The sequence below is a fragment of the Bubalus bubalis genome, chromosome 4, assembly GCF_019923935.1.
Source record: "Bubalus bubalis isolate 160015118507 breed Murrah chromosome 4, NDDB_SH_1, whole genome shotgun sequence".
Taxonomy (NCBI): domain Eukaryota; kingdom Metazoa; phylum Chordata; class Mammalia; order Artiodactyla; family Bovidae; genus Bubalus; species Bubalus bubalis.
This window is the reverse complement of record NC_059160.1, coordinates 5158930-5184740: the sequence shown is the minus strand read 5'-3', so window position 1 is coordinate 5184740 and position 25811 is coordinate 5158930. Positions and strand designations below refer to the sequence as shown.

The window sequence follows — 25811 nt, the reverse complement described above, 5'->3', positions numbered from 1 at the left end:
TGAGGTCAGCACATTCTCCGTGGGAGGGCAGGGCCTAGCACCAATCAGCAGGCCAAAAGAAACCTCCACAGCTCCCAGGGAGACAGAAAAACAATGTTACCCACACCCGGACCTGGCCACCCCCTGCTCCTCCCCAGTCAGGCCTCCTCTGATAGTCTCTATCTGCTGGGTAAGTCCTCTGCCCCGCTGGCCTGGGCCCAGCAGGAAACAGGCTTAACTCTTCCCGCTCCTTCCAGCCTGGGAGTCCTTCCACCTGTGAACTTCTCCACAAACCTGTTCATCTCTCCTGTTGAAGCCTGGGACCTGGTCTCCAGGCTCAGTCCTTCCCCAGTCACCTCACCCAGAGTCAACTCTGCAGAACCCAAGTCCACCACATCACCTCCACAGAAAACCTCTTCCTCCTCCTCTTCTCTTTCTTCCTTGGAGCCCCCTACACTGTCCCCTCTGGTCTTCCTGCCCTGCTTTCCTCTGGAACACCAGCCCCTGATTCCACACTAGGGCTCATTCCTCTGCCGGAATCACCTCTGGGACAGGGCGAGGTGTGCAGGAGGGTACTCATGTAGCCATTGCCTACCACGTGCCAAGCTTCTAAAGGGCGGGCACAGGTCACAAGGGCTCCCCCCAGCCCCTGGCCTGGTTGTGGGGAAAAGCTCAGCAAATGCAACGACCCATTTGTGCGCTTATCTGATGTGCACGGCTGTGCAAAGGTGGTGGTCCTGGCTGCCTCGCTGATCCCCCACCCCCACCCCGGCGCCCAGGTAAGGTCACCAGAGTCCAGGGCTTAAACGAGCAGAACAAAAGGGGGGCAGAGGGCCCGTGGTCTGTCCGATTGGCGGCATTTAGGAGCGGAACTACCGCTGCGTTTGGAGAGTGAGTGTGACGCGGCGCGTGGGAACCGCCGACGGCTCTCGCGGGCTGGACGTGGTGACCCAGAGCCAGACCTCGGGTGGCGGGACGCCGCCGGGGCCAGGGGCCAGGGGCGGGCGGGGGGCGGGGGCCGGCGCCGGGGCCGCGCCCTCCCGGCCACTCCCCGGGGCGAGCGGGCGGCGGCGGCGGCGGCGGAGGCGACCAGGGCGGCTCCCAGACGCGCTGCTCCCGGCCCGGCCACCGGGGTCCCCGCGCGCCCCCATGTCCTCCGCGCCGCTGCGCTCTCCCGCCCTGCGGCCCCACAGGATGAAGAAGGACGAATCGTTCCTCGGCAAGCTGGGCGGCACGCTGGCGAGGAAGAAGAAGGCCAAGGAGGGTGAGTGCGCCCGCCGCCGGCCTCCAGCCGCGCCCGCGCCGCTCTCCGCTCCGCGAGACCCATACGGGCGGCCGACCCGCCGCGCGCGCCCGCGCGCGCACACCGCCGAGCCCCGCCTGGACCGGATGGAGCGCAGCGGGGACCACGCGGCCCGAGTCCCCGCCGGACCCGATTGAGCGGCTCGGGGCACCACGCTGCCTCTCCGCTCCGGGTCGCGCGCGCATGGTTCCCCAAGCTCGCCGGGCCCGCGCAGCGCGCCGCCGTGACCTTCAGGACAGCCCTTGACCCCCTTTAAACGCCAGACCGGGAACCAGCCGCCAACCTGGCGGCGCCCCCTCTCCCGGCGGCTCACGGAGCCCACTTTGGGCTCCTGGCGTCATCGAAACGCGCATCGCCGGCTCCTGCTAAGGACAGGACGCTGAGCAGCCGTGGGGACGAGCCCCCCGGCCCGCTGGAGACAGCCCTGCGCCCACCGCGGCCCGGGTCACCAGCCATTTCTTTAGCCTCCTCCCCCGGCCGCAGGCCCGCGCGTTCAGCCCTGCCTGGGGGCCGCTCGATGAGTATTTATTGGGCACCACTGAGGGATGAGCCTACTGCTGGGAGTCCGCTGGTTTTCGGGGTGCGGTGCACTGCACGGATTGCGCCCCCAGCCTGGGTGAGAGGGGAGGAGGAAAGGGATGCCCGAGGCCGCGAGGCCCGCCCTAACGGACTGCAGAGGCCCCTCCATGTTTGCCTCCACGTGTCCACGAAAATTATCCTAAAAAACTTCCTGCCACCTCTTACAATTTTTAAGAGCTGTGGGGATGTGACTTCGGGCCTCTTGTTTGTGTTCTTTAAACACGGCTGTTCCCTGGGCCTCTCCCTGGACTGCATTCCTGGTTTTTCCCTTTGTTCTGGCCAGGGGAGTCTTTCCCTGGGCCCAGATTTCCTGCGGGTGAGGGTGGGTAGTGCTGCGGTGGCTGTGAACCAGGCTGGTGGGAGCTGGCCACAGTCTGGACCTTGGGAGAGAGAATCCCGAGTCAGGGGTGTCCAGTGAGGTCTTTAAACCACCGGGAGCCTGACTGTGCTTTAGAGAGTCTTCCTGTGCCTGCCAGGCTAATGTACCCCCCAGGAACATGTGTACCCCAAGGACAGGCTTGCAGGCTCATGTGGTCCCATGTTAATTTCTCTCTTTGACATGTGTATTCCTGGGGATGTCTGTGACCTATTACCTTGAGGGCTGAGCAGATGTACAGACACTGACACACCTTCCGCTCGGGGGTGTGTGTGTCCGTGTGTGTGTGTCTGTGTGTGTGTGTTTGTGTGTGTGTGTGTCCATGTATTTCCCACCAGGGTGTGTGTCCGTGTGTGTCTGTGTGTGTGTGTCCTTGTGTGTGTGTGTCCATGTGTGTGTGTGTCCATGTGTGTGTGTCCGTGATGTGTGTGTGTGTCCGTGTGTGTGTATGTGTGTGTGTCCGTGCATCTCCCGCCGGGGACAGTTCTCCCACATTAGATGGTTCCCCCTGAGGGCAGGGCCTTTCACCTTTAGTTTATCAATGAAAAAAATGCTGTCTGCCGTATCAGTAAGTGAAAGGATGTGGAATTGCACCCAGAGGAGGACATTCAGGATGGAGACAAATCCTGCTGAGCAGCCCCTGCACCCCGCACCCCCTCCCCGTGACTCAGCCCCGGAAGCGCGGGACGCTGGCCTCAGGAGCTGCGGGGCGACTCCGCCGGGCGTGGGCCTGGGCAGCTTCCCGTGCACTGTTGCTGTCAGTCGCTCAGTCGAGTCCGACTCTCTGTGACCCCATGGACTGCAGCGCGCCAGGCCTCCCGGTCCAGCGCCAACTCCCGGAGTTTGCTCAAACTCATGTCCATCGAGTCGGTGATGCCATCCAACCATCTCATTCTCTGTTATCCCCTTCTCCTCCCGCCTTCAATCTTTCCCAGCATCAGGGTCTCTTCCAATGAGTCAGCCAAAGCATTGGAACTTCAGCTTCGGCATCAGTCCTTCCAATGAATATTCAGGATTGATTTCCTTTATGATTGACGGGTTTGATCTCCTTGCAGTCCAAGAGACTCTCAAGAGTCTTCTCCAGCACCACAGTTCATAAGCATCAATTCTTTGGTACTCCGCCTTCTTCACTGCCCAGCTCTCACATCTGTACAGAGAAAAGTACTAAATGCTTTAACTTGAAATATCTCTTTTTCCTTAATTAACAGTGATCTTTTGATGTTTGGATTCACTGGTCTTTGTTGCAAAAACTCCTGCGTATCCTGGCTCCTCCCTTGCCTCTTCTGGAGCCCTCTCTCAGAGCTAGCCTAGTCCCAGGCTTATGTCCTCAGTTTTGTCCACCAAGTAAAACATAACTCTCGACTTTGAGGCTGTACATTTTTTTTCAGTCGACAAGTTGCACAAAGCAGATGAGTCACTCCTCTCTGAAGCCTGACATTTAGGATCCAGACTGGCTGCGTTACTTCTATCAAGTCACACCTCCTAAATGAGATGATAAATGGCCTACCCCCACCCTAGATCATTCCCACTGTGTCTCTGATCTGCAGATCAGAGGGGCAGCGGGAATGATCTGTCACGCTCACCAAAATCATTTCGGTTCCTCTTTATGCCTTACGGCAGTTATAAACACAAATGTTATATACTCTCCAATTCATTCATTGCCTGCCATGGGACCCTAGGAAGAAAAGATGGACAAGGCTCTTCTTTCGTGGACCAGGGACTCAGTCATAATAAATAAAACAGATTTATAATAATATCTGCTAGGAAGAAAGTGTAAGAGTGCAATCAGACAGGTGCCTGGGGAAGGCCTCAGAGAAGGTGATGTTTGAGACCCGAAGGAACCAGGAAAGCCATCTCTCACAGAATAGCAAGTCAGCGGAATCTTCTGGATGATGACAGCTTTTTATAGGTGACATTTACTCCCTTGAAATATGAAGAGCAAATGCCTGAACTCATGGACTAGCCCCAAGTTCCAAAGCAAAATGTTTGTCTTTGCCTTTGTGAACTAGCATGCGTCTAGAAAATCAAGGGCGAATCTGGTTCAATTTGAATATACCAAGAGTAGTCAGAATCATCCAGTGATGAACAAAATAGTCATGAAACAGCAGAAGGAAAGAGATATTTCTGTAGTATAGCTTTTTTTTTTTCTGTTTGTTTTGGCCACACCACACGGTTTGTGGGATCTTAATTCCTTGACCAGGGATTGAACCCAGGCCTTGGACAGTGAAAATGCTGGGTCCTAACCACTGGACCGCCAGGAACTCCCAGCTGCTTTCGCTTTGCTGTGTGAGTTAGCTGGGTCCCCTGCCTCATTTCTCAAGATTGGGGTGCCTGGCACCCTCAGTGGTTCCCCCCCATGCAGACAGAGGGTCACAAATGTTAATCAAGCTTGGATGCAGGAATTCCAAGAGGACTGACCTTGGAAGGGCTCCGTGGCTTCGGTCTGTCTTGTGGGAAGAGCGGAAGGAGTGGGGAGTGGGAGGGAGGCCGAGGTGCGAAGGCTGGAGAATGAGGTCCTGAATGATTGATGGAGAGTTGCTGGTCTCCCTCTGGGCCTGTTGCCTTGGCAACCTGCCTTGGCAACCTGCCCTCTCTGCCACTCATGTGGTTCACTTGCAGCAGGTCCTGGCCCCACCCAGACCCCCCATGGGAAGGCGCTCATTTGCCTGCCAGGGACCTTCGGGAAGATGGTGATTCGAGTGCTGCCATCTGCATGGTGGGTTTCATTTCCTTTTTGTTAGAAAGTCCACGATGAGTTCAGTAGTGTGGGTGGAGGTGAAGGGGAGGGCGCCGGGACAAGGACCGCACTGCTGGGAAGTTAGAGATTCCGGTGCGTGGGGCATTTGACCCTGCAGAGCTCGGGCTGTGACAAGCACCGAGGCACGTATTGGGGGTGAATGTCCTGTCACTTGCCAGGGGAGGTCATGTTCAGAAATGTGTGCTGGGGTTTGGAGGAACCCTTGCAGGAAGTGCCCTGGGTGAGTTCATAGCATGATTAAGGCTGTGATAGTCTATGGGAGGGAAGCAAGTCGTGTCATGTGGTGGCCCGGCTTAGAAAACGGAACTGTGATGAACAGTGGGGCGCTGGGAAAAGTGGAAAGGAACAGTTAAAAAACCCCAAAACTCCCCGTAGAAAGCCCGGGGACTGTGAAGGGCCAATCACTAAAGTGGTTCAGGTTAAAGAGCTGGACGGAGCAGGTGCAGAGGAAGACTCCCCGCGGGGGTCCCCAGCAGTCCTGCAGGCCAGGATGGGGTGAGGGGGCACTCCGGGATGGATGCCCTTGCAGCTATGTAAAGTCCTTAGAGGCAGGGGTCCAGCTCTGGGGCCAGGAGGCCCTGGCTGGAAGGTGGGGATGGGCTCGCCTCCACCCGTTTGCCTGAGAGGTTCCCGCCTGCCTTGACCTCCACCCTCTGCCCAGACCCCAGGGACCAGCGCCAGCCTGTGAGAGCTGAGCCCACCACGGCCGAGCCAGAGGCTCTGTCCATCCTGCTTTTCCGGGGAAAGCAAGTGTTCAGGAAGTTGCTGTCCACTGATTGCTTTCTTTTTGTAATTATATTTTTTAGAGCAGTTTTAGGTCCTCATTCTCTAATGACATGATGTGGAGCTTCTTTTTCTAGGCTCATGTGTCATCTGTACAGCTTCTTTGGCAAAGTGTCCGCTCAGATCTTTGGCCCATTTTTTTTTTTAATGTATCCTTTATTTTTTTTGTTTTGGCCATGCCTTGTGGCATGTGGGATCTTAGTTCCCCGACCAGGGATTGAACCGTGCCCCTGCCTTGGCAACTCGGCGTCTTAACCACTGGACCTGCCAGGGAAGTCCCTTATTCTTTAAATCAAGTGGTTTGATTTCTTGTAGCTGAGTTTTAGGACTTCTTGGTGTATTTTAGATACAAATCGTTTATCAGATGCATCTTTGGTAAACACTTTCTCTGGCCCTGCGACTTGTCTTCTGATTTTCTTCACCCTGGTCGTCTTCTGAGCCCTTGATGCGCACATAGAGATAAATGAGCAAGACATTGACTGAAACCTCAGGAACTAGATCTAAAGAGACACCAGGTGGCTGCAACTTTGCACTGAGTGTTGAAAGTATTGAGTTGCTTTTCTGGGTTTTAAATAACTTCCAGGAGACACTCTCAGTCGAAACCAGCTCTGCTGACCCCAGTGTGTTCCCTTCGGTTCGCCCTGTTCTTTACAGAGGGACCAGCTGCGTGGACTCTGGGCTGTCCCCAAACACCATCCCACATCAACCCTTCTCCGTAAGAAGAGCACCTGGACAGAGGTGCCCGGCAAGGGGAAGACTTCTCACCTGCCCACAAGTTACCTGCAAGGCGGGACTTTTGCCCTCACTTTATGGTTGAGGAAACACAACCTTACCTGGTAGCTGCAGTTTAAACCAGTGGTTCTCAGCTTGGACTTCCCTGGTGGCTCAGACAGTAAAGAGTCTGCCTGCAATTCAGGAGACCCGGGTTCGATCCCTGGGTCGGGAAGATCCCCTGGAGAAGGAAATGGCAATCCACGCCAGTATTCTTGCCTGGAAAATCCCATGGACGGAGGAGCCTGGTAGGCTACAGTCCATGGGGTTGCAAAGAGTGGGACACAACTGAGCAACTTCACTTTCTTTCAAACTCTCAGCTCAGTTTCCTAAAGGGGAGAATCTGGACTGCCCACGGGAGCCAGGTACCTGTGCTGGGCCAGCTGGTTACAAGCAGGTGTGGCCCAAACACAGAGTCACCTGGAGGTAGGGGTTCTGGATCGAGATGGGGTGTCCCCGGCAGACCCCCTCCTCTCTGGACGGAGAGTGAGGAGACACGGAAGACTTCTGTGAAAGTTCAGAGGAAATTGCAGTTGAGTCCTCCATAATTGCTCTGGGTGGGAGACGGATGGGAGGTGGGGGTGGGGAGGTGAAGGCCCGCTCGCCTCCGTCCCAGGACAGCAGAGGAAAGAGGCTCCCGGAGCTCCCAGGACCTAAGGACACAGCAGGGGAGAATCTTGACCTGGCAGCTGGGAGCTGGTTGCCTGCAGGGACCTGACCCAGGCCTGTCCTCAGGAGTCTGGGTGCTGTGGGGCCGGGGGCAGGTATGGTGATGGATACCCGGGGGGACACCCAGTCTGAATCAGAGGGGCCATGAAGGAGGCCCCAGCTAATCCCGCTGGGGAAGTGCAGGCCATTCAGAGCGGCCAGACTGTGGTGTGGTTTGTGGGCCAAGGTCAGCCTCAGGACAGGCTGGAGTGGTTACCGGACCCTATCATCCTTGGTGAATAGTGGGCGCCAGTGTCCAATCGATATCCCTACTACTTTAGAGAGTCTGGTGTGGAGTGAACTGGATTGGGGCGACTGGTAAGGAAACAGCTGGAGTGTAGGTGCAGGCAGGGTGGGCTTCCTGGAGGCAGTGTACGGGGCTGGGAGCAGCAGGATTCCTGAGATGTGAGGAAGCCGCAGCTGCAGGGCTTGATGTAGGGGCAACGACCCAGAGGCTGCTCTGAGATGGAAGGAACTTTGCATAGAAACAGGTTAGACGAGGCCCCACCTTTCTCCAGGGCCTCTGACCCTGCTCCCAGTTACTCCCAGGGCTGAGGCACCTGGGGAGGTGTGGAGTTCACAGCTTTTCGGGGTCTTTTGCATAAAAAGCTTATTGGGGGCAGATGGTGACTTCGAAGTGATTTCCACATCCTCTTTTAGGCAGATCTCAGCACACCATCCCACGTACCTTTGAAAATAAGAATGGAATAGTGTCTTTCTTTGCCACAAGACGAAGGGAAGAGATTTGTACTGAGTATGGTCCCCTTTGTCCAGGGAGGTAGGACGTACCTGGGGCTCTTTACTGACATGATCACCTTGATGAGGGACAAGACGCTTAGGAAGTGATCGCTACAGATCACAGTGACTGTGGGTTGGACCTCCTGATGTGCAAGGAGAGAAAGAGGGTGGCTGGTAAGAAGGGGAGGGAGGTGAGCGGTTGAGGGACTGGGGCCATGTACCCAGTGGGCTCTAGAAGATTCAGTGGGAAGAGAAGTCAGTGTGGGTCCTGTTTGAATCCAGTGGGCTGTGAGCTTCCCAACAGACCCTGCCATGTCTCTCGCTCCAAACCCTCATGCATCCTCTCTGAGCAGGGCTGCCCCTGCCCGTGGGAGCTGCTTTTGGTCCGAGAGGGGGTCAGTCTGTCGGCCCCTGTAATGTACACGCTCCTTGGGGAGTCACTGGAAATCACTTCTCTGTCTTCCTCTCTCTCTGTGGCTGAGAGGAAGTGGCTTTCAGGGGGGCTTGGTATGGCTTTGTCAGGTTTCCTTTGCTTATTATTCTGTTTATAATCTTCAGATCCAACATTTCTCTTTGTTCCACTGTTGTCCAGATGCACCTGGGGCATTTCAGACAGAAGCACGTAGGCACGTCAGCATGTCCCACGCTGGGCTTTTTATTTTTTCCTGGCCATCTGCTGAAATCTCTAGGAAACTTTGCTTCGGTAGAGATGCTGGGCCCGGAGTGATGACTTTGTGTTCATTACCTTTCAGCAAACTCTCTGTGGTCCTCCTAGCATCTTGGTTATACCTGAGTGGTCCCAGGAGAGTCAGGTCGCCTTGGCAACCCCACACTCATCAGAGGAGCTCAGCTTTGAATTCCTGTCCCCAGTCCATGGAATTAATATTTATTGTACATCCCGAAGTTGCTTACCCTCGCGCTCCCTGTCCAGTCGTCAGAATAATTAAAGGATGGTTAGCGGATGTAAGTGGGTGAGCGCCAGCTGTGAGCGGATTTTAAGTACTCTGTGTGATGGATTTCCCCCCTGCTGTGGTCAGCAGAGGGCAGGTACTTTTACCCAGCTATTTTCTTGTTTTAAAATGTGCGGTTCCATCGCAGCAAAGATATACCTGAAGAAAGCATGTTTTCTCCTTCTATTAGCCATACGCCTGACCTTTTAGGTTTCAGATGAAAAATGGCTTTACTTCCTAATGAGTATATTTATTATTTACTAGATTATGTAGTGACTGAAGAGACATTTAGTAAGTCTGTGCAGTGCTTAGTTGCTCAGTCGTGTCTGACTCTTTGCAACCCCATGGACCGTAGCCCACCAGGCTCCTCTGTCGATGGGGATTCTCCAGGCAAGAATACTGGGGTGGGTTGCCATGCCCTCCTGCAGGGGATCTTCCAAACCCAGGGATCGAATCCAGGTTTCCTGCATTGCGTGTGGCTTCTTTACCAGCTGAGCTACCAGGGAAGCTGATGAATACTGGAGTGGGTAGCCTATGCCTTCTCCAGGGGATCTTCCCGACCCAGGAATTGAACCAGGGTCTTTTGCATTGCAGGCAGATTCTTTACCAGCTGAGCTACCAGGGAAGCCCATTAGTAAGTCCAGGAGTGCCTTACAGACATTTGTTGACCCAGTGGTGTTAATCTGATGGCCGGAACTCAGTGCTATTGGGGGAAGAGAATATAAATGTGAACTGCAATCAATTGTAGGAGCTTTTAGTCGTTTCTGACTCATTGAAATGTTGCTTTATTTTTTAAAGTATAGTTGATTGACAATGTCATCTTAGTTTTTGGTGTATAGCAAACTGATTCGGTTATATATACACAAGAGGAGAAGGGGATGACAAAGGATGAGATGGTTGGATGGCATCATCGACTCGATGGGCATGAGTTTGAACAACCTCCGGGAAATAGTGAAGGACAGGGAAGCCTGGCATGCTGCAATCCATGGGGTCTCAAAGAGTTGGACATGACTGAGTGACTGAACAACGACACATATATATGCCTACATCCGTGCTAAGTCACTTCAGTCATGTCCAACTCTTTCCAACCCTGTGGACTGTAGCCCGCCAGACTCCTTTGTCCAGGGGCAAGAATACTGGAGTGGGTTGCCATACCCTCCTCCAGGGGATCTTCCTGACCCAGGAATCAAACCCGTGTCTCTTATGTCTCCGGCATTGGCAGGTGGGTTCTTAGCGCTAGCACCACCTGGGAAGCTCACATATATATATATACATACTTTTATTCTTTTCTCGGATTCTTGTCCTTTATAGGTTATTATAAGATATTAAATATAGTTCCCAATGCTATATGGTAGGTTTTTTAGATTATTTTATATATAGCGATGTGTGTATGTTAATCTCAAACTTCAAATTTATCCTTACCCTTTCCCATTTAGTAACCATAAATATGACTTCTGTGTCTCTGAGTCCGTTTCTGTTTTGTGAGTAAAATTCATTTGTATCATTTTTTCTAGATCCCACGTGTAAGCAGCATCATATGATATTTGTCTTTGTCTGGCTCGCTCCACTCAGCATGATCATCTCCAGGTTTATCCGCGTTGCTGCCGATGGCCTTATTTCATTCTTTTTTTTAATGGCTGGAGATGCTCCTTGTTAGTAGCGTTAAAGGAGGTGCCGCTTCCTGGTTGGAAGAGCAAATGGAATGGGGGCAGGCTCTAGCACCTTCTGGTTTCTGGCACTCACAGCATCTGGGGCGTCACATGACCGGCTCCTGGAGGCCAGGGGCGCTTTCATTTTCTGCCTTCTTTCTCCAAGCGTCCGGGTCGTGGAGTCCCCTTTGATAACGCAGTGCGGTTTGCCATCTTTGTGTTACAGCTTTGGGGCATCACTTCCTCATTTGTGAGTTGGAAGAATGTGGGGGAGACACCAGCTCTGCATTTCTGAGCCACGAGGCCTCTCTGGTTCCTGGAAAGGCAGTGCATTTCTTGGGGAGACAGCTTGCCGGTGGCTGGAGCCAGCTCTACTCACATCCTTGCTCTGAGGGCCTGTTCCTCCGTGTCTGTCAGCCTCTTTGCCTGACCGAGCCCAGGTGGATCACGATGACTCTTGCCCTTAGGTGATATGAGGAGACAATGTGATGAAGGTCTTATCAGCAACTGAGTGCTCGCAAGCACATGCTGAGTCTCTTCAGTCATGTCCAGCTCTTTGCAACCCCACGGTGCCCACCAGGCTCCTCTGTCTCTGGAATTTTTCAGGCAAGAGTACTGGACTGGGTTGCCATTCCCTTCCAGGGGATCTTCCTGACCCAGGGATCGAACCCGGGTCTCCTACATTGCAGGCAGATTCTTTACTGTCTGAGCCACCAGGGAAGCAAGTGTTACTGATAATGTTGACAGGTACGATATTGACACAGAGCTGGTTCCTGGTAGGGCTGGGCTGGCAGCCCTTTTCCTTCTGACAGTTCAAGTGGTAATGACTGTCTGCCTGTGTGTTATGAAGGATTCTGAGGCTGCATCTGGGCTGGGGAAACGATGCTGGGACCAAGTTAGTCAAGCCTGGTGTGGATATGGGTGGGTTCACTGCTGAGTGAGTGTCTTCTCCGGAATAGAAGCCTCTTCTCACTCCGGTCCTGCATCATGTCAGCAGCTCTGGGCTGCTTCTCTCACGGTGTGTCCCATGCAGGTGCTAGTGGGCGGTTGGTGTCAGAGGGACACAAACCCTTTAAGTCGTTTGCCTTTCGGGGAATGTTGGGATCCTACCTCTTGTCCTGCCCAAGTGTGACCAGGAAGCATCGTGCACGCTCCCTTGAGCTGTGCGCTGCCGAGAAGTGGGAATCCCTGTGTCTGCGAGGCAGCAGGTGTTTCTGAGCTGGGGTTCAGTGGTCCTTGTGGGTGAGACCGGCTCAGCAGCCATCCTCGCCCAGCCTGGCCCCCTGATGGTGCTTCCTTGCCAGCAGCCTAAGGAAGCATCTGAGCAGATTCTTATGTTTGCAGGTTAGCAGTTGGAACGCTTGCTTGTCAAGCTTGGGTGTTTCAAAATGATTGTCCTTGGTCTGCGTCTTTGAAGCTTTACTTGCTCATCAAGCAGTGGGTCAGGGATGTTGGTTTCCCCAAGTAACACCATCTTAATAGTTGACACCTGTTGTTTTCATACTTTCATCTGAAAAGTTAGTTCCAAAGGATCTAGCTTTTAGTTTGAAAAGTGAAGTGTTAGTCGCTCAGTTGTCTCCGACTCTGTGACCCCACAGACTGTACCCCGCCAGGCTCCTCTGTCCATGGGATTTTCCAGGCAAGAATACTGGAGTGGATTGCCATTTCCTACTCCAGGGGATCTTCTCAACTAAAGCTTAAACTAAGCTTTTAGTTTAATATTGAGTTATTAACAAGGTGAAGAGGGACTGACGGTTTCCTGAGTCTCAGGGCTTCCTTGAATCCAGCAGTCCCGGAAGCAGCTGTCTGGTTTGATGGAGCCAAGGCCACCCTTGGTGTTTGCTGCTTCTCCTATCACCATGGAATCTGCTAGAAGCATCCAGGTGCTGCTTTAAGTATGGGGGCAGAGTATCCTTTGAGCAGGCTGGGAAGAGGACACCAGGCTTGTGGTGGTCAGAATTCATTGTTGGTATAAATAGACTTGGAAGGACAACTTTCCCAAAGCCTCAAAGTGTCTTCATCTCTCTGTTTTTTGTTTTGAAAATTAATATTATCTTTCAAAGTGAGACCTGAATGAAGTAAAGTCTTAACTTTGAAAGACATACCTTACTTTTAAAGTAAGACTTTAATATATACAAGCTTAAAAGGCATTCATCTAAGAAGTGAGGGAAAGATTTTTTTTTTTATTACCCAGAACAGAGTCCACTCAGGTCAGGGCTCACAGCTGAGGCTTGTTGGCACTTGGAATATTCTAGGCACAGCACTAACCACTCCACCCATGACTCAGTTAATCCTCACACACAGCTGATAAGTGGATACTTCTTAGTTATTCCCATTTTTCAGATGAGCAAACAGAGGCCCAGAGAAGTAAAGTCCTCTGCAGGAGGTTACCCTGCTGGGCCGGTGAGATTAAAACCTTGGCAGCCTTGGCTCTTGATCTCCACCAACCTTGTCAACTGGAAGAGCCATTCAGATGCCAGTAACCTTTCCAGCTGGTCTGCAGCAAAGTCATTATCATTCCTGGCATGAGGTACACTCAGCCCCGATGGTAGAGAGATGCTCTGGAGACAAACGAGATCCACTTTGTGCTGAATGGACTCGTTGCCATTTGCAGAAAGAAGGCAGAACCCTAGCAGCTTTGTGCTGCTCCGGGACCCCGGCCAGGCTGCTGCCCTCCGCGGCCCGCCCGGCGCCTGGCCCATCCCCCATATTCCTTGGCTCGGGGCCCTCACATGCCCTCTTTTCCTGCCCTGTTGGCTTGAAGGTGAGCCCCGTGCTGCCCACTTGCCCACCATGTCCCGTGCCTTCCTCCCAGAGGCTATGGGCTCTGTGGCCAGCGCCCGGCTCATCTGGGTCCCCCGGCCTGGTGTGTCACTGTCCCCTCTCCAGAGATAAGAAATGCCACTTACCACAGTCCTTGTTTATTTGCTGCATGAGCAAGAGGCACTCTGCATAGTGGTTAAGGCTGCTGACCTGGGGACCTACCTTTGAGGGTCACAACTTGTTCTGCTGCTCTCGGGGGCCCGGACCTGGGCAAGATACTTCTCTACCCCGTGCCTCAGTTTCCTCTTCTATAAAGAATACGTAAAGGATATTTGGGGGAATTGGGTTATTCAATGAAATTATATAAGTTCAGCTGGGTCTGATCAAGTGATCGCGTGGAAGGAAATATTCCCATGACTTGGGTACCAATTCCACTTCTGAGCACCGGCTGTGATTCTGACGCCAATTCTGATGTGTGTGGGGATTTTTTTTAATCCACATCATGCAATTCTCCAGAACTAGCCAGCTGCCCAACAATTCAATGCCATTCTCTCTGTATAAAGTACATAACGAACCAGGACCTACAGTGCAGCACAGGGGACTCTACCCAATGTTTTGTAATAACTTAGAAGAAAAAGAATCTGAAAAAAATAGATACAGGTGTTTGTGTAACTGAATTACTTTGCGGTATGAAGTGAAGTCAAAGTGTTGCTTCATTCGTCTCCGACCTTTTGCGACCCCGTGGACTGTAAGCCACCAGGCTTCTCTGTCTGTGGACTTCTCCAGGCAGGAATACTGGAGTGGGTGGCCATTCCTTCTCCAGGGGATCCTCTTGATCCAGGGGTTGAACCCAGGTCTCCTGCGTTGCAGGCAGATTCTCTGCCGTCGGAGCCGCCAGGGAAGCCCCGCTGTGCTGTATGCTCGGAAACTAACACAACATTGTAAATACCTCAAGTGAGAAATACTCAGTTCAGACGCCACCCAGAGACGGCGCCCGACGCCACAAGTCAAGGGTTCCGTCCCGCGAGACCGCCCCCGACTTTGGCTGCTGATCATGAGTCCAAGTTGTCACCTGTGCTTCCAACTGACTGGGTATAAAACAACCCCCTCCTTGGGTTTGATTACTTTGCTAGAGCAGCTCACTGAACTCAGAGGAACATTGTACTCAGTAGGTTGCTGGTTTATCATAAAGATATGTAACTCAGGGACAGTCGGATGGAAGAGATGCAGGGTGAGGCATGTGGGAAGGGGTGCCCCCCAGTACCTACTTTGTTCACCAACCTGGAGCCTCTCTGTACCCAGTCCTTCTAGGCTTTTGTAAAGGCTTCATTACGTAGGCACGGGTGATGAACTCCCTGACCATTAGAGACTGAGCAGGTCCATCTCTAGCCCTTCTCTCCTCCCCGGAAATTTGGTGGAGTGCCTGCAAGTACCAACTCTCTGACCACATGGTTGGGTCCCCTGGCCTCCACCCCCATCCTTAGAGTACCTAGGGGCTTTGCACAACTTGCCCCATTCACATAAGATGCCTTTATTGCTCTCATCACTTAGGAAATTCCTAGGGTTTAGGACCTAGGGCCAGGAATTTGGATGAAGATCAGATATATGTATTTCTTATTACAAATCACCATTATCACAATTTCCAAAACACATGTCTGATAAAGGACTGGTGTCTAGGATATAAAAAGAACTCCTTCAACTGATAATAGAAAGACAACCCAGTAAAAGAATAAAGGTTTGAACAGATGTTCCATCCGAGATGATATACAAATGACTAACATGCATCTGGAAAAGACCTCAGCTCAGCATCGTTAGTCACCCGGGAAACGAACCACAAATTAGAAGCAGAGAGACACACTCCACACCTGCCAGCATGGCTGAAATGATCTCACCGCAATTCAGGGAGAAAGTGGAGCAGATGGAAGGTTCATACACGCTGGAGGTGGGGTTTACAGTGGAGCCGAAACTTAGGGCATCAGTTTGGTAGTTTCTTGAAAAATTAAACCTCCCTCCTCCCTGTGACCCAGCAGTTCCAATATGAGATACTCAAGAGACACAGACACCTGTGTTCTTATGAAGCCTTGTAGCACGATGTTTATAGCAGCTCTATTCACGGTAACCTAACCCCGGAGACAGTTCGGCCGCCCGTCAACAGGAGGATAGAGAAGTGGGCGGGGCTCCCGGGATGAGAAGGAACCCGTGACCAGCGCGCACAGCGCCACGACGCTCCAAACCGCGGTGCCAGCAGAAGCCAGGCCCAAGGAGTGCACACCGTGGCCCCGTTTCTCAGGAGGAGGAGGTCTAGATGCACGCAGCTAATCTCTGCTGGTTGCCTCGGGGGTGGGCTGACCTGGCTGGGGAGGGGCAGATGGCATCCTCTGTTGCTGTGAGGATATCCTCTATCTTGATAGGGATGTCCTCTATCTTGATGTGGATTTCAATGTATGTGCATTTCAACTCGAAAAAAAGAATTATAAATAAATACAGCACTTTAGATAGAGATGTGTATGTTTAGGGGCAGAGTATCTCTGTCTGGAGTTTAGTCTGAAATGCATGAACGTTATGATGGTGTGGCAGGCTGATCACAGAGATGTCCCCAGAGATGTCCATATCCCGTTACCCAGAGTCTTAACTCCATCACCTTACATGGTCAAAGGACTTAGCAGATGTGATTGAGTTGAGGGGCGTGGGTGGGGCGATGATCCTGGATTATCCCAGTGGGCACAGGGTCCTTATAGGAGGAAGGCAGGAGGGCTGTGTAAGGGAAAGAGATGTGTCAGTGGGAACAAAAGTTGGAGTGATACAGGACCACGAGCCAGGGAACGTGGGCACCTGTAGAAGCTGGAAAAACCAAGAAACAGATTCTCCTACACCCTCCAGAGGGAACACAGCCCTCCTGACACCAGGGGTTTAGCCAGCAAAATTTAGGTCCTTATTGGTTATGTATTTTATACAGAGAGAGTGAAATTGAATTGTTAGGCAGCCAGCCAGTGCTCGAGAATTGCTTGATGTGGACAAAAACCCCATACACATTGGAACCTGTGTTAGAATCACAGCTGGTGCTCAGAAGTGGAACTGGTACCCAAGTCAATTGGACTTCTGACCCCCCAGAACTCTAAGATAATAAATATATATTGTTTTAAGCCACGCATCTGTCGTAATTTGTTAATACAGATAGATTGCTAGATAGAGTGATGGATTGATGGATACACAGTGAAATAATTACAGAAAAATGTCAGACTCCAGGCAGTGGTGTGCAGGTATTCACGGCCAAGTTCTTTATATGTTTCTGCACACTTTGAAAATTATAATTGTGAAAATTTAGGAGAATGCCTAGGCTCGAACATCATGAGCTCTACCTAGATGTCAACCATCGGTCTCATCAAAATTACCATTGTGGCCACTCCCCACTGTATCCATCAAATACAGAACAGGTGCAGAAAGTGAAGGCTGCGGGCGGCAGTAACTGAACAGAAGGAATAAAATATCATGGCCTATTAATATTTGGATGGTTGCTTGCATTTATTTAAGAAAACTTGAGAGAAGAACACAAGTGAAGGGACTTCCCTGGTGGTCCAGTGGCTGAGACTCCTCGCTCCTAATACAGGGGTGCCGGGTTCCATCCCCGGTCAGGGAACTAGATTCCGCATGCTGTAAAGATCCTAAAGATCCCTCGTGCCTCAGGGAAGGTCAAAGATGCTGTGTGCCGAGACTAAGACCTGGTGGAGCCAAATAAATAAAAAAATAAAATAAATATGCAAAAAAGAACCCAAGTGAAGGGAGGAGAGCTCAGAAGCTAGAGCACAGTCGTTGTGTTGGGCTGGCCAAAAAGTTCATTCAGATTTTTCCATAACATCTCATGGAAAAACCTAAGTGAACTCTTTGGCCAGAACAACAACTTCTGCCAGTCATCTGATCGGGTCCAGACAGCAAAAAATGTGCAGAGATGGGCCGGGAGACCAGGTGTCCCAGGGATTGCACTTCCTCCTCAAACTCCCTGCGCTGCGACCGTTTCTGGGAACGTCTCCACTTTGTTAGGGGAAGAGAGTGTTTTAGTCAAGTCGATCCAGAAAACATATTATTAGTATAATGAGATTTTAATGATTTGAAATTTTGTTGGAGACGCACACAGCATTTCAATCTTATTGTGTGCAGCTGGGCTTGGTTTTATTTTTTGCTCTGGCCCCGTCACAAGGACACATTTCTACAATTATTATTTAGATTTTCTTTCTGAGAGCCCTGCTTGTAGGCTGCTCTTAATTTTCTTGTTTAGAAAAATCCCTCGGAAGAAAAGAATATCCTTTCTGTAAGCACTTAGCTGGCTTGATCAGAAGCGGCGTGTGAGTGCTGTCCCTGAAGAGACTGGTGTTTGTTTAAAGGTCGTGTCAGGTCTTTGCTCCTTGTTCGAGATTGCCACGAAGTGGAGACAGCTCGGATGTCCATCAGTAGCTGATGGAAACACATGCTGTGCCCTCCCCATATGGTGGAAGGCGGTGATGGTTTTTTAGTCGCTGAGCTGTGTCTGATCCTATGGACTGCAGCCTGCCAGGCTCCTGTGTCCATGGGATTCCCCAGGCAAGAACACTGAAGGGGATTGTCATGTCTTCCTCCAGGGGATCTTCCTGACCCAGGGATTGAGTCCTAATCTCCTGCATCGCAAGCTGGTTCTTTACCGCTGAGCCACCAGGGAAGCCCCATATGGTGGAATTCTATTTGGCAGTAAAAAGGAGCAATGTAGTGATACAGGCTGCATTATGGGTCAACCTTGAAATCCTGATGCTCAGTGAGAGAAGCCAGACGCAAAAAAGGCCGCATGTTGTACGATTCCTTTCGAATGGCCTGTCCAGAAGAGGCAAATCCACAGAGACAGGAACTAGACTAGTGATTGACAGGGGCTGTGGGCAGGAGAGACAGGAGTGACCGCTAATGGGCCCAGGGCTTCTTTGTGGGGTGATGGGAACGTTATTAAATTGATTGCAGTGATGTTTCCAAAATTCTATGAATATACCCCAAATCATTGAATTGCACCCTGTCAAAGGGTGAATTGCATGGAATGTGAATTCTATCTCAATCAAGCTGTCAAAAAAAAAAAAAAAAAGTGTGTGGCTGAGAGCAGAATATCAGAGCTTGTCCCACTTCCTCCCTCATAGATCAGCACCCCTGCCTGTTTCCGAGCCAGTATCCTTAGCCTGGAGGGGAGGATGGGATCCTCCATGAAGCACATGGACTTCTCCTATATGATTCTGCTTCATGTCATTGGAGAAATGTGCCGATCATAGCTTATAGAACTGGTTTGATGACCCCTAGGGTCAAGACAATTATTTTAAAATGATGCTCTGAGAGATTCAGGGAGGGGGAATGAGCCCATATGTATTAGGGGCCTGAGTACTTTTGAGGGGTCTTATTGTTGGCACAGGTGTCTGGTGGGGCTTCCCAGGCTGCTAAGGAGCCTGCCTACCCATAGAGGAGACATAAGAGACGCGGGTTCCATCCCTGGGTTGGGAAGATCCCCTGGAGGAGGGCATGGCAACCCCTTCCAGTATTCTTGCTTGGAGAATCCCCATGGACAGAGGAGCCTGGCGGGCTGCTTTCCATGGGGTTGCAGAGAGTCAGACAGGACTGAACGACTAACAGTTTCCGTTTCACTGCTGACCAGTGCCCCGCTTCTCATCTCTCGTTTGTTCACTGTGATTCGTTAATGTTTGAGCCTTCCAGGCTCACCGTCATTCGTCAGCGCATTCACTGATCTCCCTCGAGACCAGCTACCACGGTGGGATCGGTGACCAGTGGAGTGACCTTGAGCTCTTGTGGTGTTGATTCTCCCTTCGCTCTTACTGTCCACTTTTTGAAAAAGGGAAAGTGAAAGTCACTCAGTTGTGTCCGACTCTTTGAGACCCCCTGGACTGTAGCCCGCCAGGCTCCTCTGTCCTTGGAATTCTCCAGGCAAGAATACTGGAGTTGGGTGGCCATATCCTTCTTCAGAGGATCTTCTTGACCCAGGGATCGAACCCGGGTCTCCCATGTTGCAAGCAGATGCTTTACCGTCTGAGTCACCAGGGAGGCCCACTCTTTGCTCCCCACTGAATGAACGCCAGTTCACTGTTGGCTGAGGGTGTGTTTTGGGCTCTGTGTGTCTAGGCTATGCGCCAGTATCACGCTGTGTGCTGTAGCTGTTTGTTCTTGCCTTTTCAAGATTGTTTTGGCTCTTCGGGGTCCTTTGAGAGTCCATATGAATTTTAGGGTGGATGTTATACTTCTGTAAGAATTGCTGTTGGGATTTTGGTAGGGATTGCATTGAGTTTCAGAATTGGGTAGGACAGTCATCTTAACAGTACTAAGTCTTCCAGTCCAGGAACACGGCACGTCTTTCTGTTTATTTAGGTCTTTCTTCCTTCGTGTCCTTCTGCAGGGATACGTAGTTCTCCGCGCGCTGGTGTGCCTGCTTGGTTAGATTTATCCCTGGTGGTCCGTCTCTGATGCTGTTGTAAGTGGAGCTGTTTTGCATGCCAGGTGTTAACTGGTTCCTGCACTTCAGGGCCCCCCTTGCTTGCCCGCTTGCCTGGTTCTTACCATTCGCTGGGGTCTTGCCTTTGTGGATGGGTATCCCTGACAACCAGGAGAGGTCGTTCGGCTGGCAGGGCTTGGCCGATGGGGGTCGGGGGCCGGCCAGGGGGCTGACTGCAGGAGGGGATAAGCCCATCGCCCTGGAGGTGGACCAAGTCAGCTCTCAAGTGGCCATGTGGCAAGTCTGATAGAGGCTGAGGTCGGGGCACAGAGGATGGTGCAGCTGACAGTCATGAAGCCAAGGCAGGCTGTCTCGGTGACACCTTATCTCCTTATGCAACCCCTGGATGCACCTGATTAAAAGAGGGGCACTTACTGCCCTGGCAGCGTCAGCCAGACTGGGTGCTAGCCAGGGATTGTTGTTGTTCAGTCGTTAAGATATATCCAGCTCTTTGCCACCCCATGGGCTGCAGCACGCCTAGCTTCCCTGTCCCTCATCTCCTGCAGGTTGCTTAAACTCATATCCATAGAGTTAGTGATGCCATCCAGCCATCTCATCCTCTGCTGCCTTCTTCTTTTGCCTTCAATCTTTCCCAGCATCAGGGTCTTTTTTTCCAGTGAGTCAGCTCTTCACATCAGGTGGCCAAAGTATCAGCTTTAGCATCAGTCCTTCCAATGAATATTCAAGGTTGATTTCCTTTAAGATTGACTTGTTTGATCTCCTTGCTGTCCAAGGGACTCTCAAGAGTCTTCTCCAGCACCACAGTTCGAAAGCATCAGTTCTTTGGTGCTCAGCCTTCTTTATGGTCCAACTCATACCCGTACACGACTACCAGAAAAACCATAGCTTTGACTATAGGGACCTTTGTCGACAGAGTGATGTCTCTGCTTTTAATATGCTGTCTAGCTTTTCTTCCAAGGAGCAAGTGTCTTCATTTCATGGCTGCAGTCCTCATCCGCCGTGATTTGGGAGCCCAAGATCCCTGTAGGGTCAGCCAAAGTGGGAGCTAGACAAGGATGGTTCTGCAGAATCCTGGGTGAGACCGCAGGGTGCTCTCACAGGCTCATTTCCTCCACTGGTTCAGGACAGAGTAGAAGGCATGGCTGGGGACTTGGAGGCTGAGGCTGAAACCGAGCACGACCCTGGGCGGCTCCTGGGCACAGAAGCCTTTTTGCACCACCGTTCCCTGCATCCCCCCCGCCCATCCTGCCATTTCTTGTAGGCAAGACTCTAGATTCCATGACCTTCCCTGAGTTCCAAAGGGCAGATTCTAACAGTTGCTAATCGAGGGAGGTGCCCCCAAGAAACCACCTGAGGCAGGATGAAAAGGGCCCTAGAAGCTTCCTTGATGAGCAGCAGGGTTTCCGTGCCAGAGTCTGCTGACCGAGCCTCAGGGCCCTCACTGATAGCGACAACAGGGGAGCGGCAGCCTGGTCTCCACTGGCCTTGAGGATAAGCGAGGGCCTGCACGGAAGGCTGGTGGGAGCTGTGGTTTGCCTTCCTTCTCGTTTTTGATGCCTTCTCTGAGCCAGCACCCTCCCCAGCCCTGCACACTATCTGCTCCTCTGTCCTCGCAGCAGCCCCAGGGCATATTATGATCCCATTTCACAGATGGGGAGCGAGGACGGAGAGGCCCCCAGGGCTTGTGCGAGAGGACCTGGGCTGCACGGGGAACCTCTGCCCACTCCTCAGTCTGGACCACACTCTGGAAGCTCAGAGACCACAGCCCGGTCACTCCAGGATGTGGTTTTAATGACATTTGGGAGAGTGGCTGCCAGAGGATGGGGCAGACTTGTGGTTCCTCTGTCGTTCAGTCGCTCAGTTGTGTCTGACTCTTTGTGACCCATGGACTGTAGCACGACAGGCTCCCTGTCTTTCACTGTCTCCCGGAGTTTGCTCAAACTCATGTCCATTGAGTCGGTGATGCCATCCAACCATCTCGTCCTCTGTTGCCCCCTTCTCCTCCTGCCCTCAATCTTTCCTGGCATCAGGGTCTTTTCCAACGACTCGGCTTTTTGCATCAGGTGGCCAAAGTACTGGAGCTTCAGCTTCAGCATCAGTCCATGCAATCAATATTCAAGGTTGATTTCTTTTAGGATTGTTTGGTTTGATGTCTTTGCAGTCCAAGGGACTCTCAAGCGTCTTCTCTGATACCACAGTTCAAAAGCATCAATTCTTCGGTGCCCAGCCTTCTTTACTGTCAACTTTCACATTGGTCCATGACCCCTGGAAAAACCATAGCTTTGAGTATATGGACCTTTGTCGGCAAAGGTGCCTCTGCTGCCTTCTTTAGGGAAAACGCAGTGAGGCACTGACTCATTCATTCATGCTTTCCTGGAGCAGCCTTGGGAACAGAGCCTATACAATGCTGGCACAGTCCCTAGGTGGTCCCAGAACAGACAGACCAGACCCTGATGCTTTCCAGGGACCAGGGGGCCTTAGCACATATGTTGGTCCAGCCCTGGCCTGGGGTCAGGGAGGCAGGCACTCCTGCAAAGGTGTATTTGAGCTCTGAGCTGGGGAATGTGTTGGATTTAGCAGGAAGTGAGGACAGACAGGGGGAATAGCATGTGGGAAGGCCGAGAGGTAGGTGTTGGGGTGGTTGATGGGCAGGGATAAAGAAGGTCATGAGGGGAAGGTTGTATCCTTCCCAGTTCGGGTGTTAAAGTCCTAACCCCTGGTCCCGCGGTGTGACCTTGCTTTGGAGGGAGGGTTTTGACAGAGCTAATTAAGTCAGAGTTAGGGTGGAGGGTGGGCTCTCATCCCATGTGAATTGCGTCCTTATTTTAGGGGAACTCGGGACACAGGGCTTCCCTGGTGGTGCTGGTGGTAAAGGACGCGCTTGCTAATGCAGGCGATGTAAGGGAAGCAGCTTCGATCCCTGGGTGGGGAAGATCCCCTGGAGGAGGAAATGGCAGCCCACTCCAGCATCCTTGCCTGGAGAGTCCCATGGACAGGTGGAGCCTGGCAGGCTAGAGTCTACCAGGTCGCAGAGTTGGACACGACTGAAGCGGCTGAGCACGCACAGGACGCAGACTCACAAAGGGAAGCGGTGAAGATGCGGGAGCAGGCTGCCGTCCACACGCCTAGCAAGGAGCCCTCAGGAGAAACCACCCTGGCTGGCGGACCTCCAGCCTCCAGGACTGTGAGACAGGACTTCCCCCTCTGTGTGCTTCCTCGGGGCAGCCCCTGGACAGGAAGACAGTGTCTGGTTGGATCACGGAGTGGGGCGGGGCTTGTGACCGGTGAGGCATGAACCACACTGAGGACCACTCAGAGGCCAGTTTCTGGCCTTGACCATCACTGGCAGAAGCAGCACTGTCCACGCAGGTTGAGGACCAGCGCCAAGCCAGTCACACACCATGGGGAACCCTGCTCCTTCCTGGGCCGCCTCTTTCAAGGTGTGTTTATTTTTAGAGAAGAGGACTGGCAAAGATGCCGAGTCATGGAGCTTTGCTGCCACGAGACAGGAGGGAGGCAGGGCTGTTAACTTGGGGGTGTGAACTTAGAGGCAGGCCCTGGGCATGGTCATCCGTCTCCCCACGGACACTCAGGGGCCTTTCCAGCCCAGTGACGGATGAGAGCAACCATCGCCGGAAACCCAACAGAGAGAAACAAAACACCCCAACCCAAGAGAAACCCGGCTGAGGGCCTTGCATTTGAATGGGGTGAGACTTAAATCCTCTTTACTTCCTTATGGAGGGAGAGTCAGCTTTGAGCCAGAGAAGCGCTGGTCAGGATCCTTTAGGTGGTAGGTGAGGGAGATGCGGCTGCCTTGTTTCAAGCAGAAAGGTTTGGCTTAGATAAACAAGCCTGAGAAGAGACAGAGGGGCTGGTCTGGGAGGACCGGCCCAGAGATTAGAGCTGGTGCTGAAACGGAACAGGCCCTATGGTCCCTGTCCCCCACGCCCTCTTCCTGACTTTTGTCTGTGGAAAAACTTTCGCCAAAGAATGAGTTTAGTCACAGAAGTGAGAAAATGCAGAAACAAAGGAAAGCAGTCAAAGGAAAGCAAATAATAAGAGTTTAGTCATTAAGCATGGGCGAGGACCTTTAGTTCCTTCTCAAGGGCTGTAGATGATATTCTGAGCTATATCCTGGGAGCTGTCTTATAGACACTGAAGCCCTCACCAGGTGGTGAAGTTAACTACCTGAGGACCAGGCTCTGGCCATGACGTAAGTGGCTGCAGTTCCAAGAACTGGCCTCAGGGAAAGGGGAAGGAGCCGACCCTGGTACAGAAGATTAACTGCACGTAAAACAATCAAGATAAGGCCGGTCAGACCACTGATGACCAATTGCAAGACGACTGTTAAAGCTGACTGCTCTTTCTGCGTGGAGCTTCCTCCCTCCGCCAGTGAAATCTCCAGCTCACTGAGGTGGCTGTGTGTGGGGAGTCTGCCTTGGACAGGCGTCCAATCCCTATCCCCACCCCCCTGGTCGTGCATGCTGAGCATGCACAGAGTCGTTCTGACTCTGTGCTACCCCATGGACTAGCCCTCCAGGCTCCTCTGTCCATGGGATTCTTCAGACAAGAATACTGGAGTGGGTTGCCATGCCCTCCTCCAGGGGATCCTCCTGACCCAGAGATCGAACCCGAGTCTCCAGTGTCTCCTGTATTGGCAGGCAGATTCTTTACCCCTAAGCCACCTGGGAAGCCCCCGGTTGCCAACATCTGAAATAAAGCAAACTTTCCTTTCCACCAGCCTTGCCTCTGTATTGGCTTTTGAGCGATGAGAGCAGCCGGATCCCACTTTCCGTGAGACCCTGCCCCGCCTGCATCACTTGCCCTGCCTCCCCTCCCGCTCCCTCCAGTCAGGTCACCTGAGCATCCTCAGCCCATCCTGTCCTGTATCCTCTGTGTCCTGCCCTGTCTCTGGAGTGGCCGGTGGGCTCCGCTTCAGATTATCTGACTCTAGCCCCGAGGTCTCCAGCTGCAAGTCCAGCTCTCTGGCTCCAAGGTGAGCCTCCTTCCAAAACACATCAAATGAGGATTGAGTCTCATTTGCAGATGAGGAAGCAGAGGCCCCAAGACGGGGTAGGAATCCAGGGCTCTGGTTGGGTTATCTTCTCAGTGTAGGTCCTGCATGAACTCAGAGTTCTCGAGTGTCGTAATGAAGGGCGCCGACCATGACTGTGATTGGCAAGCGGCGTCAAAGGGACTCCTTTTCTCCCTGGCCTTGTCCTCTTTTCCGACCCTGCCTGAGAATGGAAGATCCATTTCTCCAGGTTAGCCCGGTCTGATTCAATTTGGATGTTGTTCCACACTTTGAACCAGCTTAAAAATATCCACCTGGTGAAAATGTGAGCAGGGGGACCCTCCAAAGGCAGAGGTTGATTTGATTTCTCCAGCAGTAAAAGGCCCTGTGAGGCTGCGTCCCCGCGGCTGGAGTGGCCCCACTGATGACTTTTATTGTTCTCAGTGTTGGAGTGATCCAATTTGGAGCACGATTTCTGAGCGCGTTGCAAGGAACTTTAGGGACTGCGGTAGCCCTGGAGGTTCAGGCTGGAAATCAAACTCAAATTGATGCTTCATTCCTATTAAAGGCAGCCGATTTCCGCCCAGAACGCGGGCTCAGCCATCCGGAACACACGGCCAGTGGAGTTTGGTGCCCAAGCAGCTGGCGCCTGACTCAGCCCTTGTTTGTCTCCGTTGGGGATTGGATCTGGATGCTCCCACTGTGAACGAGCCTGGCACAGAGCTGCAGATTTGCTGTCGTGGGCATGCAAGGTCCTGGGTGTGCGCCTGGGGCTGGACTTGCCCAAATTTCTTCCTCTGCCTCCCAGCCATCATCTAGAGAGGGGTCTGCAAACCATTACTGTAAAGGGCCAGACAGCAAATGTTTCAGTCTTGTGGCAGCTACTCAGCTCTGCCCTTGCAGCCAGCAACAGCCATAGAAAACACACAACTGATGCGCCTGCGTTCCAATAAAGCTTATTTATTGAATTCAGC

General features: G+C 52.3%; 1 protein-coding gene across 1 annotated transcript in view; it reads left to right on the top strand.

The window, feature by feature from the left end:
- Positions 1–1015: 1015 nt before the first annotated feature.
- PARVB (parvin beta) overlaps positions 1016–25811 on the top strand; it is a 114136-nt gene continuing 89340 nt past the window's right edge. The window contains exon 1 of the mRNA XM_025282715.3: positions 1016–1243. Within this exon, the coding sequence (XP_025138500.1) occupies positions 1129–1243 (115 nt within the window). The 5' untranslated portion in view covers positions 1016–1128. The remainder of the gene's footprint in view (positions 1244–25811) is intronic.